The sequence below is a fragment of the Nelumbo lutea genome, chromosome 1, assembly GCF_056320005.1.
Source record: "Nelumbo lutea isolate HS-2025 chromosome 1, American lotus-T2T, whole genome shotgun sequence".
NCBI classification, from domain to species: Eukaryota; Viridiplantae; Streptophyta; class Magnoliopsida; order Proteales; family Nelumbonaceae; genus Nelumbo; species Nelumbo lutea.
In genome coordinates, this window is record NC_142684.1 from 198,732,406 (window position 1) to 198,745,538 (window position 13,133).

General features: G+C 35.6%; 1 protein-coding gene across 1 annotated transcript; it reads left to right on the plus strand.

Annotated features, from left to right (window-relative positions):
• Positions 1–1,792: 1,792 nt before the first annotated feature.
• LOC148880269 (small ribosomal subunit protein uS15-like) lies at positions 1,793–4,188 on the plus strand. Its single transcript, XM_088962139.1, has 5 exons — positions 1,793–1,893; positions 1,994–2,066; positions 2,155–2,293; positions 2,395–2,581; positions 3,967–4,188. Exons 1-5 carry the CDS (start codon positions 1,871–1,873, stop codon positions 3,998–4,000), a joined length of 456 nt encoding a protein of 151 aa, XP_088818265.1. The 5' UTR covers positions 1,793–1,870; the 3' UTR covers positions 4,001–4,188.
• Positions 4,189–13,133: the final 8,945 nt, after the last annotated feature.

The following is a 13,133-nucleotide window of genomic DNA, read 5'->3' on the forward strand; positions in this document are numbered from 1 at the left end:
TCTGAGTTATTTTTCTTATCCTAGGACTGATGAGTTGCAGGTTTGGTGGGTGAAGCCATGAAAAGTTAAAAAAAAAAAAAAAACTTTGATAGGAAGGATAATGGGAAGTGTGCAATTGGGGTGATTGTTAGTGATTGAATAGGAAGGGTGAGATGGGTGCATTGCAAGGATATTGGGAGTTGTTTGATTAATGAAGTAGAAGCCTGGCGACACTCAAGATGCACAAGATGGCTATTAGGGTGATGTTTGACATCGGTGATGATTTCTTCTGGCCAATTATCTCAAAATTGGTGATTTCTGGAATCAATAATTTTTGAAAAATCATCAAAAATTGTTGTTTGGTATCATTTATGTCATGTAAGCTGAATTTTGAGAAATTGGCTTTGAGTTTGTTTGGTATTGAGGGTCAATTATTTTTGTATTAGAGTTATTATTCAATGTCATGTTGGATGCCATGTCATCCTAAAAAAATAGGAATCAATTAAAAATTAGTAAATCACCAAAAAAAGTGATCCCTTAAAATGACTTATTTCAATAATCAATTTTGGCTGATTTCCCAGAAATTGGCATAATCAGCCAACAAAATAAGAAAAAAAAAACATCGATTCTTTAAATTCTTATGTGGATCCTATGTGTCACCGATTTATGAGAAATCATCATCAATGCCAAACATCACCTATGTTTGCGGTTTGCTCACTCGAGGTTATCTATAAAAGGTGAGTCCAAATAGGGGTGCAAATGGATCATATCATGATGTGGTCCTATTTATTTGAATTTGGATCACTCCTATTCAGATCTTCGGATCGAAAAAAACGATTCGATCAGGAATCGAATTAGATTTAAATCACCCCCTTATTCGATCCAAGAAGATCCAATTCTATGTATATTATATATTTATAAATATATATATATATATATATATATAATATGTTATTTATTTATTATAAATATATTTTTTATATTATATTTTTATAAATTTATTATATTATTTATTTTTTATAAAAAAAACATGCGTATATATTATGAAAATAATTAAAAAAACTTGTATTTTTTGTTTTTACTTCATTCAAATTAGTATATTTTCTAAAATAATTTATTAGTTTTTAAAGAAAATAAGTTAGACCATATCATATTTGAAGATCTGATTTACCAATAAAATTTGAATTTAAATCGAATTCTATCAGATCCCATCGAATCTAATATAAATAGTATCGGATCGAATTGTATACCCTGATTTGAATCCGATACGATTTATTTGCATCCCTAATTCCAAAATTATTATTTGAAAGAGAAGATCCCGTGGAAGGTTGTTTGTCCGAGTGTCAGAGGATCAGTCAACACAAAGCGCTATGGGTTTCATACCATCATGTTCTAGGTGAAGCTAACGCAGCTGATTGGTTGGCCAATATCAAATATGGGTCACGACTCACGACTCACGACCCAAGTGCCTCCCGCTTACATATGGACATGATCGTCAATTTTCTACTTTCAAAAGGCTGTAAAGGGAAGTCTGCAAATTAAAAGTCGATTCGTTTGAATCAAGAGCTGCGATGGAAAAAACCGAGGGCCCGCAGGCCACAGCCTAGGTGCCAATCGATAGAATCGCTTTATCAAACCAAAAACTGGAAATTCCAAATTAACGGCTACCGATCCGGGTCTATAGTTTAGATTATAAAACCGGGTCTTTTACATTGGTCATTCTAGGCTTCTACGATGCCGTCGATGGGGTAGATGGGATAAGTAGGGTTTGTAGACGTTACGATATAAACCCCAAACATCGGTTCAGAGGCTTAGGGTTTCTGGCTCGTCTCAGAGGAAGAGTGAAAGAGGTAAGAGGGAGAGAGACAGTCGCAACTCCAACGCCATCACCATGGGTCGTATGCACAGTCGCGGGTAAGCGTCTCTGTCCCTTCGCAGGTTCCATTGGCGATTATTCCCAATCTCTCAGCTTTTCTTATTCTTTCTTTGTGGACTTGGTCGTTGTTGTTTACAGTAAGGGTATCTCTTCATCGGCTCTGCCGTACAAGAGGACTCCACCCTCTTGGCTGAAGATCTCTGCTCCGGATGTGAGGAACTCTAAACCGATTTCTCTAGAATGATATCCTAACATTGATCGCATATTCTGATTCGAACAATTCGGTTCTAACCTTTCAGGTTGAGGACAACATCTGCAAGTTCGCGAAGAAGGGTTTGACTCCTTCTCAGATCGGTGTCATTCTTCGTGATTCCCACGGTATTGCTCAAGTCAAGAGCGTAACTGGGAACAAGATCCTGCGTATCCTAAAAGCTCACGGTGAGTCTTACACCCCTCCCCCCATTTGATTCCAGCTTAGAGGCTATGATTCTGGGATTATCATAAACTGATGGTTTAATCATTTTTTGGGAAATGATTAGGGCTTGCCCCTGAAATCCCTGAGGATCTGTACCACCTCATCAAGAAGGCTGTTGCCATCCGGAAGCATCTTGAGAGGAACAGGAAGGATAAGGATTCCAAGTTTAGGTTGATTCTGGTCGAGAGCAGGATCCACCGTCTTGCTCGCTACTACAAGAGGACAAAGAAGCTTCCACCCGTTTGGAAATAGTAAGTTACTTGTATATAACCATCAAGTAGCTGTTCCGTTTTTTCTTATCCGTGAATTTCTACTTTGTTGATTCTTTTTCCTTAGTCTGTTTGATAGGTCTAGTGTTCATCTAGCAAGGGTTCCTCTGAATTTTTAACATGTTGTCAAATTGTTTATCTGATGAGCTTCCTTATGCTGCTCTGTAAATGATGTGGGTGCAGTTAATGCACAAATAGGATATCAACAATTGATGCTTTTTTTAATTTTTATACAAAGAAAATGAGTTTAAAAGTGGAAAGTGGAGATTGCAGATCAATTATCTTTTTGGAGGTTCTTATTTTTTGAGTTCTTACTTCATGGTTTATTGGGAAGGCGTGGGAAGGATGCCTTTCCTAATGGGAACATGTTAATTTTCTGATGATCCCACATTCGAATTGTTTTTTTTTCTGTCTTCAATGGAGATTTTACTACTTAACCTTGCCATATGTAATTGGAGTGATGAGTGCAAATTATTGTTTCAATGTACTCTTGCGAGCATTTCATCCTTTCAACCCCATATATCTATTACATGTAAACCCGTTTAGGTTTGTATGCAAATGTGTGTTTGAGAAAGGTGTAAATACTATTTGGGTTGTATGCCTGTGTATGCAACAATGCTTTAAGGATTAGAGAATTATCTTTCTGCCTCTAGGCAAACATGTTTCTGGTGTGACTATCAAAAAACTACTGATGTAAAAATATAGTAATTGAAGAAAAGCATAACAAAGTGGACGTATTACTATAGTTTTGTATTAAATTAATCATTCATATAGAATTCGTAATTATAGAATCTGTTTTTGGCTATATTACTATCAAGTAGATGAAAGATGCAACAAGACATCATGGATTTACAATGTATATTGCATCCCTGGAGGTGATGCTAAATTGTATAAAGTACCAGAATAATGATGTAAGGGCTAAGATGAAGTTGAGTCTTTACTCTAAAAGATGAAAAAGTATGGACTTGGGAACACGTCTAAAGAAAACATTTACTACCATTAGATCAGTTGATAACTACTCCATATGTTTTTGAGTCTAGCGTCTTGTATATGTGGAAAATGATCTAAAAGTTTCACTTCTGTTAGTTGATGACATTCTATAAGAATAAATTGATACATTTGGTGTTTGTTTATGTAAATAAGAAGAAAAAGAAAATTGTGAATTAAAAGCTTTCCTCAAAACATCAACCTGAATTGTAATAATGTTTGTTTCTTTCTTTCTTTCATGGTGAAATTTTGGATCCTTGTTTATTTGTCCAGCATTATAATTTTCATGGCTCATGTTAATTCCTACCATCTACAGCTTGTAGTTTCTGTTTCATTGTGATCCGAGATGAGAAACTGATGGCATACTATTTTTAATGCAGCGAATCAACCACTGCAAGCACTCTTGTGGCGTAGTGTGGATATTTTTTTTTTTGTGCTGATGGGAATTCTATGGACGCCGTAGACTGCAATCACTTTAATTTAGAAAGTTGATGTGCTGTTGAAACCGAAAGGGTTAGATTAGAAAGTTGGTTGTGGCAACTTCTTTAGGATAAGAAAGATTTTGATTTTTATGAATTATCTGCTGCTATATGCATTCGTTATTTTTGATCTGCTTTGATAAGGTTCTTTCGAATTTTGAAGTTACTTATTACCCAACGAAGGTTTAAAATTTTGAAGTTATTGTGAAGGGTAATGCTAGGGAAGAACTCATAAATCCATTAAATGCATCAAATAACATTAAGAAGTTTTAAATGATTATAAATTATCGCTGCTGTAGTAACACGACACTTGGGAAGGTGGAAAAATCAATGTAAATTCATATATAATAGAAATCCCCTTAGCGTGCCCTGAATGGCGGGCTTTAAAAGAATGCAACCCTGACTGACGGTCCTTCAATTGCACACTCTTCGTCTGCCACGTTTGCTGAAGTAGGGGCACGATGTAACAACTTGGCTAATGAAACGTAGCTTGGGGTGGTAGTTCGATACTATCAATGGATTGGAGATGAAGTTGCGGATCTGTGCTATCAACCCTGACCGACGGTCCTTCAATTGCACACTCTTCGTCTGCCATGTTTGCGGAAGTAGGGGCACGCGATGTAACAGTTTGGCTAATGAAACGTAGCTTGGGGGGTGGTAGTTCGATACTATCAATGGATTGGAGAGGAAGTTGCGGATCTGTGCTTTCTAGTTTTAATTTTTAGGGTCAAATGCAAAAACCTCCCCGGAAGTTTTCTACCATCAGAAAAATCCTCTCCTTCAGTTTCACTTTAACAAAATCGTCCCTTAGATTTTTAAAGAATTTCACAAAAACCTTCCTTCCGTCGCTGATCTATATGGAAAACGTTAAACCAGTGCAACTTTTTTGAAATGTCTATATTGAAATACCCCATTTGAAAATTGACCAAAAAAACTCGGTTCCAAAAAAGATTTATCTTAAAAAGTTTGTCATTTTATTGGGAAAATCTATGATGCAAAAAAAAAATATATATATGATATGAAAAGAGTTTTGACCTATCAAAACCCACCCATGAATTTTGATAAATAATACCTTATTTGTTACTATGTTTGTGATTTCAGTTTATTGGTCATTTGTTTTTTTCAATATCATATCTTTTTCATATCATAGTCAAACCCCATTTTATTCCTCATTCAATGTTTCTTCAAACTCCATCGGCTCAAGAAGAGGCAGTCATGACCGTTGAAGCTTACTTCGGTCAGGTAAAGAAAAAACATTCGATGCTTGGAAAAATGGGGTTTCTTTGAACTCCATTGACATTTCTGACAACTTTCTTCAAGGTGGGTTTTCAAATTTCTTCACAAATATTTCAAGTTTACAAAATATTAAGCTCACAAACAACCAGTTAAGGTTGAACATTTCGGAGATTGTATTAATAGATGCACTTTCCTTTATTGATCTCCACTCAAATAACTCTATGGGCCACTATCAACGCTTTTAGACACTAACAAAGTCATATTTCTGGAGCTTGTTGACATCTCAAACAATCAAATCACAAGTGAGATTCCAAAGTTCAATGAAGGTTCGAGTTTGAAATTGCTGAACTTGGCAAGCAACAGAAATTCAGGTCAAATCCCATATTCAATCTCAAACCTGATTAACTAGAAAGGTTTGATGTTTCAAGGAACTAGATTAAGGGCACCATCCTTGCAAGCTTAGGCCAATTACCAAAGTTGCAATGGCTCGACTTGTCCATCAATGCTCTCAGTGGAAAGATCCCAAATAGCTTTCTAGGCCTACAGAGTCTCAAGCGTGCAAATTTCAGGGCAAACAAACTTTGTGGAAAGATACCACAAGGGAGGCCATTCAACATTTTCCCTGTGGTTGCTTACGCCCACAACCAATGCTTATGTGACAAACCCATGCCACCTTCCAAGATAAACAATCTACAGGAGTAGGGTCAGTGAAATGTTGACCCAGTTGCCAATGGGCATTTTTCATACCATATCAATATTATTAAATCAGGTTAAGAGAGAATTCTATTTCATATTAACTTAAATCCTTTATTTTTTTTTTTGACTGAATATAGTATTACACTTATTGTTTGCTTGTTTTTCAAGGGAAGTAGTCTGTTGAATTTGATAGTGAATTTAGTTAGCTCTGTACTCAATACTATTCAGACTATTCAAGAATAAGAATCACATCATTCCTTGTATTAGTAGTCGATCGTTCCATTAGAATTGTGAAGACACCGAAGAGCCCATTTATATAACATATACACGCACACAGATGGTAGTCAACCCATACATTAAGGTTACTCAAAATGGCCTCTATGAATATATCTTCCGTATAATCTACTCTTCTACTTCAGCTTCCGCTTCCCTCTCTGAGATTCATTGTTCCTGGTATAGTAAACATGCATTTACAATAATGTTATTAATATTATGACATCAAAATGAGAAAAGCCAGAAGCAAATATTTCAGTGTGTTAATATGGAAACGAAAATAAGTGTGAAATTCATCTTGATCTTAGAATCAAGGCTACAACTGTGCATATCGATAGGCACCACAGGGACATCCTTATTACATTCATCACTGCAAATCAACAGAAACCCAACTCCCATCATTAACCAATAAAAATTAAGAAGCTGCCTCAAGTCCATTACTTGAGTAGTGCTAGTAACAATTTAGAGACATTAGAAACCAAGGTTCAAAGTATTGGGCATATCGTATTGTATCTTTTGTGGTCTGAAACGCCTGTTTACAAGTATTTCGGGACCCCACTCTTTTTTAATAAAAATATGTTAAAATATCTACCTAAAAAACAAAATTTGAAAATAAAAAATAAAAAAAAAACATTTCCACTTGTATCTAAGTACCGATACACCTCTGTCGATACACAAAGGCGTATTGATACTTTGAACCATGTTAGAAACAGATTCACATGGAATCAAAATACTACACAGACTTCCTCCCAGAAATCGAGTAACAACATATGAAGATGCATAGAAACAAATCTCAAGGCTTAACAAATAGACATTCTAAAAGCCCAATAATCTCAAACAAATAGAACAACTAAATAATAGATGAACTACTAATTGAAAAGATGAACCTTAGCATTTAGTGGAAGTGCTTCCATCCTTGGCATGTTTTAGAGTACTTTTTTCTCCACTTCGACCCTTTTTCTTGATAGCGAGCTAGAGAGAGAGAGAGATATTCAATGGTGAAATAGTCAACAACTACCTCTTCTTGAGTCGATGGAGTTTGAAGAGACATTGAAAGAGGAGGAAGAAAATGACAATGATTATTCTTTTCTTGAACCGATAGAGTTTGGATGAAAGATTAAAGAGCTGCATTCCTCATACAATTGAGTTCAGGGGTTAGAAAAGGGTAAAATATAAATAGGTCAAACGGAGTTTTTTGGTTGATTTTCAAATGGGGGTATTTCAGTAAAAGTATATAAACTAACTTACAAAAAGGGTAAAATGGACATTTTGAAAAAATTGATCCACCCGTTTAACGTTTTCTATCTGGGTCAATGACAAAAGGGAGGTTTTTGACAAATTCTTTAAAAGTTTAGGGGAGGTTTTTGTTAAAGTGAAACTAAAGGGGAGGTTTTTATGATTGTTAAAAACTTCAGGGAAGGTTTTTGTATTTTATCCTAGATTTTAACAAGTATTATTGTAATGATGGAACTGAGTGGATAGGTGTTCAGTTCACATCCCTACCACCGGTAATACAAGGGTTTGAATTTGATCAAGGTTCAAAGTATCGACACAGGCCAATATGTTGGTATCGGTACTTCCTTTTTAGGTTTTATTTATTTTTTTCGAAACTGGATCAAAGGGGTCGGTTTAAGGCCTGGATACCCTCTGAACCAATGTCTGATCCAATACAACCCCTGGAGGGGCGTATCGGAAAGCCATCGGCATGATATATGTCGATCGATACGTATCGATACTTTGAACCTTGAATCTGATACAAATAAGACATTGCACTAGGCCAAAAATCCCAATCACAAATGAACACATCAGAGATCTGTAATAGTTACTCAATGCACAAATTCATGTTCTTGATTTGGTTTCATACCCCTATATGCTATATAGCTTTTTTGTAGGAGATTTTGAGCTGGTTTATAACTAATTGAATTGGTAGCACTCTCCCTCTTGAGTAAGGATTTTTTTTGGGCTCAGTATAGTTGCAGGGCAAATAGGTTGAGAGTAGGTTCTGATACTCTTTTGCTTCAAGTTTGACTTTGTCTTTATTTATTTGTGAGAGAGAAATAAAGTAGGAAGTAAAATGATGTTGTTCTCACTCATATACAAAGAGGCAAGATGAGGGTGTAAATTTTGTATATGTAATCAGAAAAGAGTACAAAATCATAACCACAATTTACAAACAAACGAATGCAAGAGTGAACCAGGTCCAGGTGCAAAATTTGTATCCGGGTCAGATAATCAGATTTGCATTGCAAATAAAAAGGGTATTAATAACAAGAAAACCTATTTTTTTAAGCAAACAACAAAAAAATTCAAAAGTCCTAAAAATTGTTAATGTGAAATAAAACAACCCTTGAAAAATAAACACTAGTTGATTGTTGATTGTGGATTAATAGGCAGAGCTGGTGGATCAACACAAAGTCCCAAACCAGCTGTCGATGAAGTAGATCAAGAAGAATGTCTTTATCATTATTCTCTTCCACCAAATTGTGGACGCTTGAATCCTCTGCCCATATACTTCTCTTCCTAAGGAATCCATGCTTGACAAGGTAAATTTCCTTAGTACCTCTCTGTTTTGCCTTTAATAAACATGAAACCATTGAATAACAACAAATTAACGTCCATCCTCTGTATGCTCACCGTTTATTTTCGCCCACTTCGCCTCAAAAAAGCTAAGGCGGTTTGCTTTTGGTACAGTCATAGATTGATAGATGCTGGTTATTTGATTCTGGGGGTGTTTTTTTTTTTTCAGATTTTGAGAGGGGAAAAGTTGGTCAATAGGATTTTGGTTCTTATTGATCAATAATTTCATGTTTTTTTTTTCAGTTTTATGTGAGGCAGTGGGGCCAAATATAGTTTATTTTCCTAGATATTTTCTAGGTTGATAAATAACTTTCCCACCTAAGAAAAAGTTGACAACATACAAAAATGTACTTTTTAATAATAGATTTTTTTTTGGATAAAATGATCATTGCCTAATTTATATGAGAAAAAAAATATATAAATAGATAGATAAATGTTTCTTAGGAAAACATACTCAAGTAACTACATTTACCCGGATAAATAATTTACAGAGTGTATTACTGAAAACCGCCGAAGCAGCAATGTATTGATATTCGATGCTTCTGGGTTAAGGAAGCCGTCTTCTGCTCCTTGAAGTTGAATCTTTTTTGGGTTTATTAATGTTTTGCAATTTTGCAATTATTATTTGGACTCTCTTCATTTGTCTTGTTTCCGTATTCTGAAGAATTTCATCGAGCTTCTGCGTTTTGGGTTCGTAGTAATGATCATAGAGGCACTAGCTTTTTGCCGTAATTCACACACTTGAAAAGAATATCGGAGATTCCATTTCCGATGATGTCATTTATCTTAACCTCCCGGTGATCCCCCATCAATAGTTGAGCATCATTCATCGATGGCAGCCTGGACGATCGGTCACTCATCAAAGGCACAGCTCGTCGCTTCATCCGACAATGATCAAAATCGTTAGTCCCACATTTGTGGTCCATACCGTTGCTGCGAACGCCATTCACTACAAGAAAAATGATCTAAGCCGGCGGTTTAGACCTGGCGGTCTATAGTGATATCTGAAGAATTGCTTACATTGGTTTCGGGAACAGGCGCGACGGTCTAAAATAAGAGATGCAAAGGTTTTAAATTTAAACCAGATTTAAAATTTTCCTGCGCCTCTTCGTCTTCTCTTTTCTCATTTTTCTCTTCCCGCCCTCTTTGTATCTCCCTGCTCTCTAACTTCGCATCCCCATTACTCTCTCTCTCTCTCTCTCTCTCTCTCACTTGCTCTCATTTTTTTTCACTCTTTTTCTATTTCTTTTTATTTTAAACCTGAAGCATGCGGGAGATTGGATGTGCGCCTCCAGCCATTAACTCTCCATTCGATCTAACTACTTACAATCCCTAACCTCATAATCTCTCACTCTCCAGTGCCAAATCCCCTATCAAATCCATTCATCCATCGCATTGCATTTTTTGGATCGATGATTCCTCAGGTATGCCTGCGACCGAACTGCAGTTTGTCTCTCATTTCCTTCCCTAGGATCTCAACGCCATTTATATTTTTACCTTGCTCAAAAACTTGAAATTTTAATCCATTTCACAATGTTTTTGTTTGGTTTGTTTTGTTTAGGGATATACTTGTTTTGAAATCCTTAATTCTTCTAATTCCTAAATCCCCTTCACTTTGACGCTAACTCGTCCTAATTTAAAACATATAATTTTTTTCTTCTTGCCGCCCATGCCAGAGGAATTCCCTTCTTAATTTTCTTTTTTATTTGGATTTCTGGACATTATCTCTTAAAGCTTTCATGTGCTTAGTTTTAGTTGATATTATGTTTACACAAAGGTGTTCTTATGACGCTTACTGCAATAAATATGGTAGTATCATTTTAAGCATTGTTTTATGTTTTCCAATGCCATTCTTTTATTGTTTTGGCTCTTTTATGTTATTAGGACAGGTTTACTGCAGTAATGTAAGTACTACTTGCAAATAAAAAAACCATATAAAAATGACAATACTGCTGAAGTTTCTTCTAGGTTTCCAAATGAAAAAGGGAACCATGAGGCAGAATGTGGTAAGTTTAAGGAAACAATACCAGAAAAGAGCCAAAGCAATATAGTGAGTAGCCTAGCTGAGAAAGCCATATCAGTTGCTGCTCCTATAGTACCTACCAAAAGTGATGATAAAGTGGATCAGGAAAGGTCAGCATCATGGCACTACCACTTTTTTCTTTGAATTGTCTGTAATAATAACCCTTCTTCAAAATTTTAGAGCACCTCCCAATTTTCTACATGTGAACAGGCTGGTAGCAATGCTGACAGAGGGACAGAAGGGTGGAATCTTGAAGCTGCTTAGTAAAATTGCTTTGCTTTTAGTTTGATGAGAGAAACATTACAATTCCAATGAAAACACAAGAATACAACCACCAAATGTACCCCAGATGGAACCTCTTATCATAAGAAACAGGCCATTCTATTGTTCCCTTGTCTTGTTCTTTCATGGATGAAAATAGAAAAATACAGAGCACTGATAAAAAAAATAGAAAAATACAGAGCTTAGATCTGATGAAAGCAACAAGTGTGAACATGCTGAGAGCACAACATCCAGCCGCATATCGTAACATTCCCATACTTGTGTGTTAAGTTCATGGAGAGATGTCCCAATTGGATGTTGTGCTCTCAGCGCGTTCGCATTTTTCTTTCACCAGATCTGTCTTTAAAATACAACCATCAAGCATACCCAAGATGGAAGCTCTCATAGTAAGAGGCATGCCATTCTATTGTTCCCTTATGTAATTCTTTCACTCCATATCAAGCCGTAGTTGGTTTTTAGTATTTTTTTTTAATCTGATTTTCCTGAAGGCTCCAGAATATCCTCTGGTAATTATGTAGAGAAGCCTTCATATGGGTATAGGGCCTATAGGCCCTCACTCTCTAATAAAAGATGGTGCACAATGTGCATCTGTTTCTACTCTAACTTACCCAACGAAGTTCCTACCATTTTGATTACACAATGTGCCCTCACTCTCTGGTAATTATGTAGAAGAAGCCTTCATATGGGTATAGGGCCTATAGGCCCTCACTCTCTGATAAAAGATGGTGCACAATGTGCATCTGTTGTTATTGTAACTTACCCAATGAAGTTCCTACCATTACCCAACCGGTTCCATCCCCATGTTCATTTTCCTTTGAATTTATTTGATCTTTTAGTTTTGTATGGTAATAATGGAAGCATTGCGTACTTGTGAGAAATAGACAATGTAAACAGTGTAATGACTTCACAAAACAGATAAAATCATGGAAAAATCAGAACTGCTAGCATGAATTGTAGTTTAAAAATCAAAAGAACATATTGGATCTTCAAGAGTTTGGATTTGTAACTGTATCACATCTTAGAAGAGTTTGGACTTGAGTGGAAATTTAATAATCTTTGATTTTTTTTATGGATATTTTCCATTACTTCTTTTAGTTATCTTTATCCATTTTTTGATAGGCAAGTTTTAGTTTATGGGTATTTTCCATTACTTATATTTAAAAAAATGCAAGTTCTAGTTTCTATATGGATTCTATAAGATTCATTTGTTCTTTTTTTCTTTGGATTTGTTTTTGATAGTGGGATAATGGTATAGGATGGTACTATTATAGTGTATGTGGTGGGTAAATAAACAAATCAAATCTTATATAGAGGGAAATAGGAGAATATAAGGATTTCAGATTTGAAATATAGAACTATTAAGAAATGTTTAGAATCAAATGGTTTACAGATAAAAAGGACTAAGACAGAATATATGTACTTCAATTATAGCAACAATCAGGGTGGAAAAGCAAATATAAGATAAAATCAATTGCCGAGAGATGCCTTAAGTAATTATTTATGCTGCCTTGGTTTGATAATCTTATAGTGAGGGAGAAATTGAAGAGAATTTTGCTTACATAATCAGAGCATGGTGGATGAAGTAGAGAGGTGCTTCTGGAATCTTGTCCCTTTGACAAACCAATAAAATTGAAAGATATTTTATAGGAAATAGACAAGTTCCTTATTCTGAACCTTGATACCTGCTTGTGTTCTAATATATCCCCCCCCCCAACAAATTTCCTACTTTGGTTTGCAGAATTCTTTGGTTTATCTGCATGGTGCTTGTTCTATGGTCACCAGTAGTTATTCCTCTCTTTCCAACACTAGTGCAAGACTGGGCAGCACAGAATTCTTCTGGAATTGCTAAATATGCTTGCATCTTAGGCCTTTAAACTGCTATTATGATCCTTATTAACAAAGGCGTTCAATTAGCTCATGACTAGGTATATCTTTTAAACCATTATTTTCCTTTTGAACACTATTTATATATTGAATAGGG

Bases quoted from the DNA above. Each gene is read 5' to 3' on its own strand.
- LOC148880269 (XM_088962139.1), top strand. From the start codon at position 1,871: ATGGGTCGTATGCACAGTCGCGG. The intron at 1,894-1,993 runs GTAAGCGTCTCT...TGTTGTTTACAG, and splicing joins GGTCGTATGCACAGTCGCGG to TAAGGGTATCTCTTCATCGG. The intron at 2,294-2,394 runs GTGAGTCTTACA...GGAAATGATTAG, and splicing joins GCGTATCCTAAAAGCTCACG to GGCTTGCCCCTGAAATCCCT.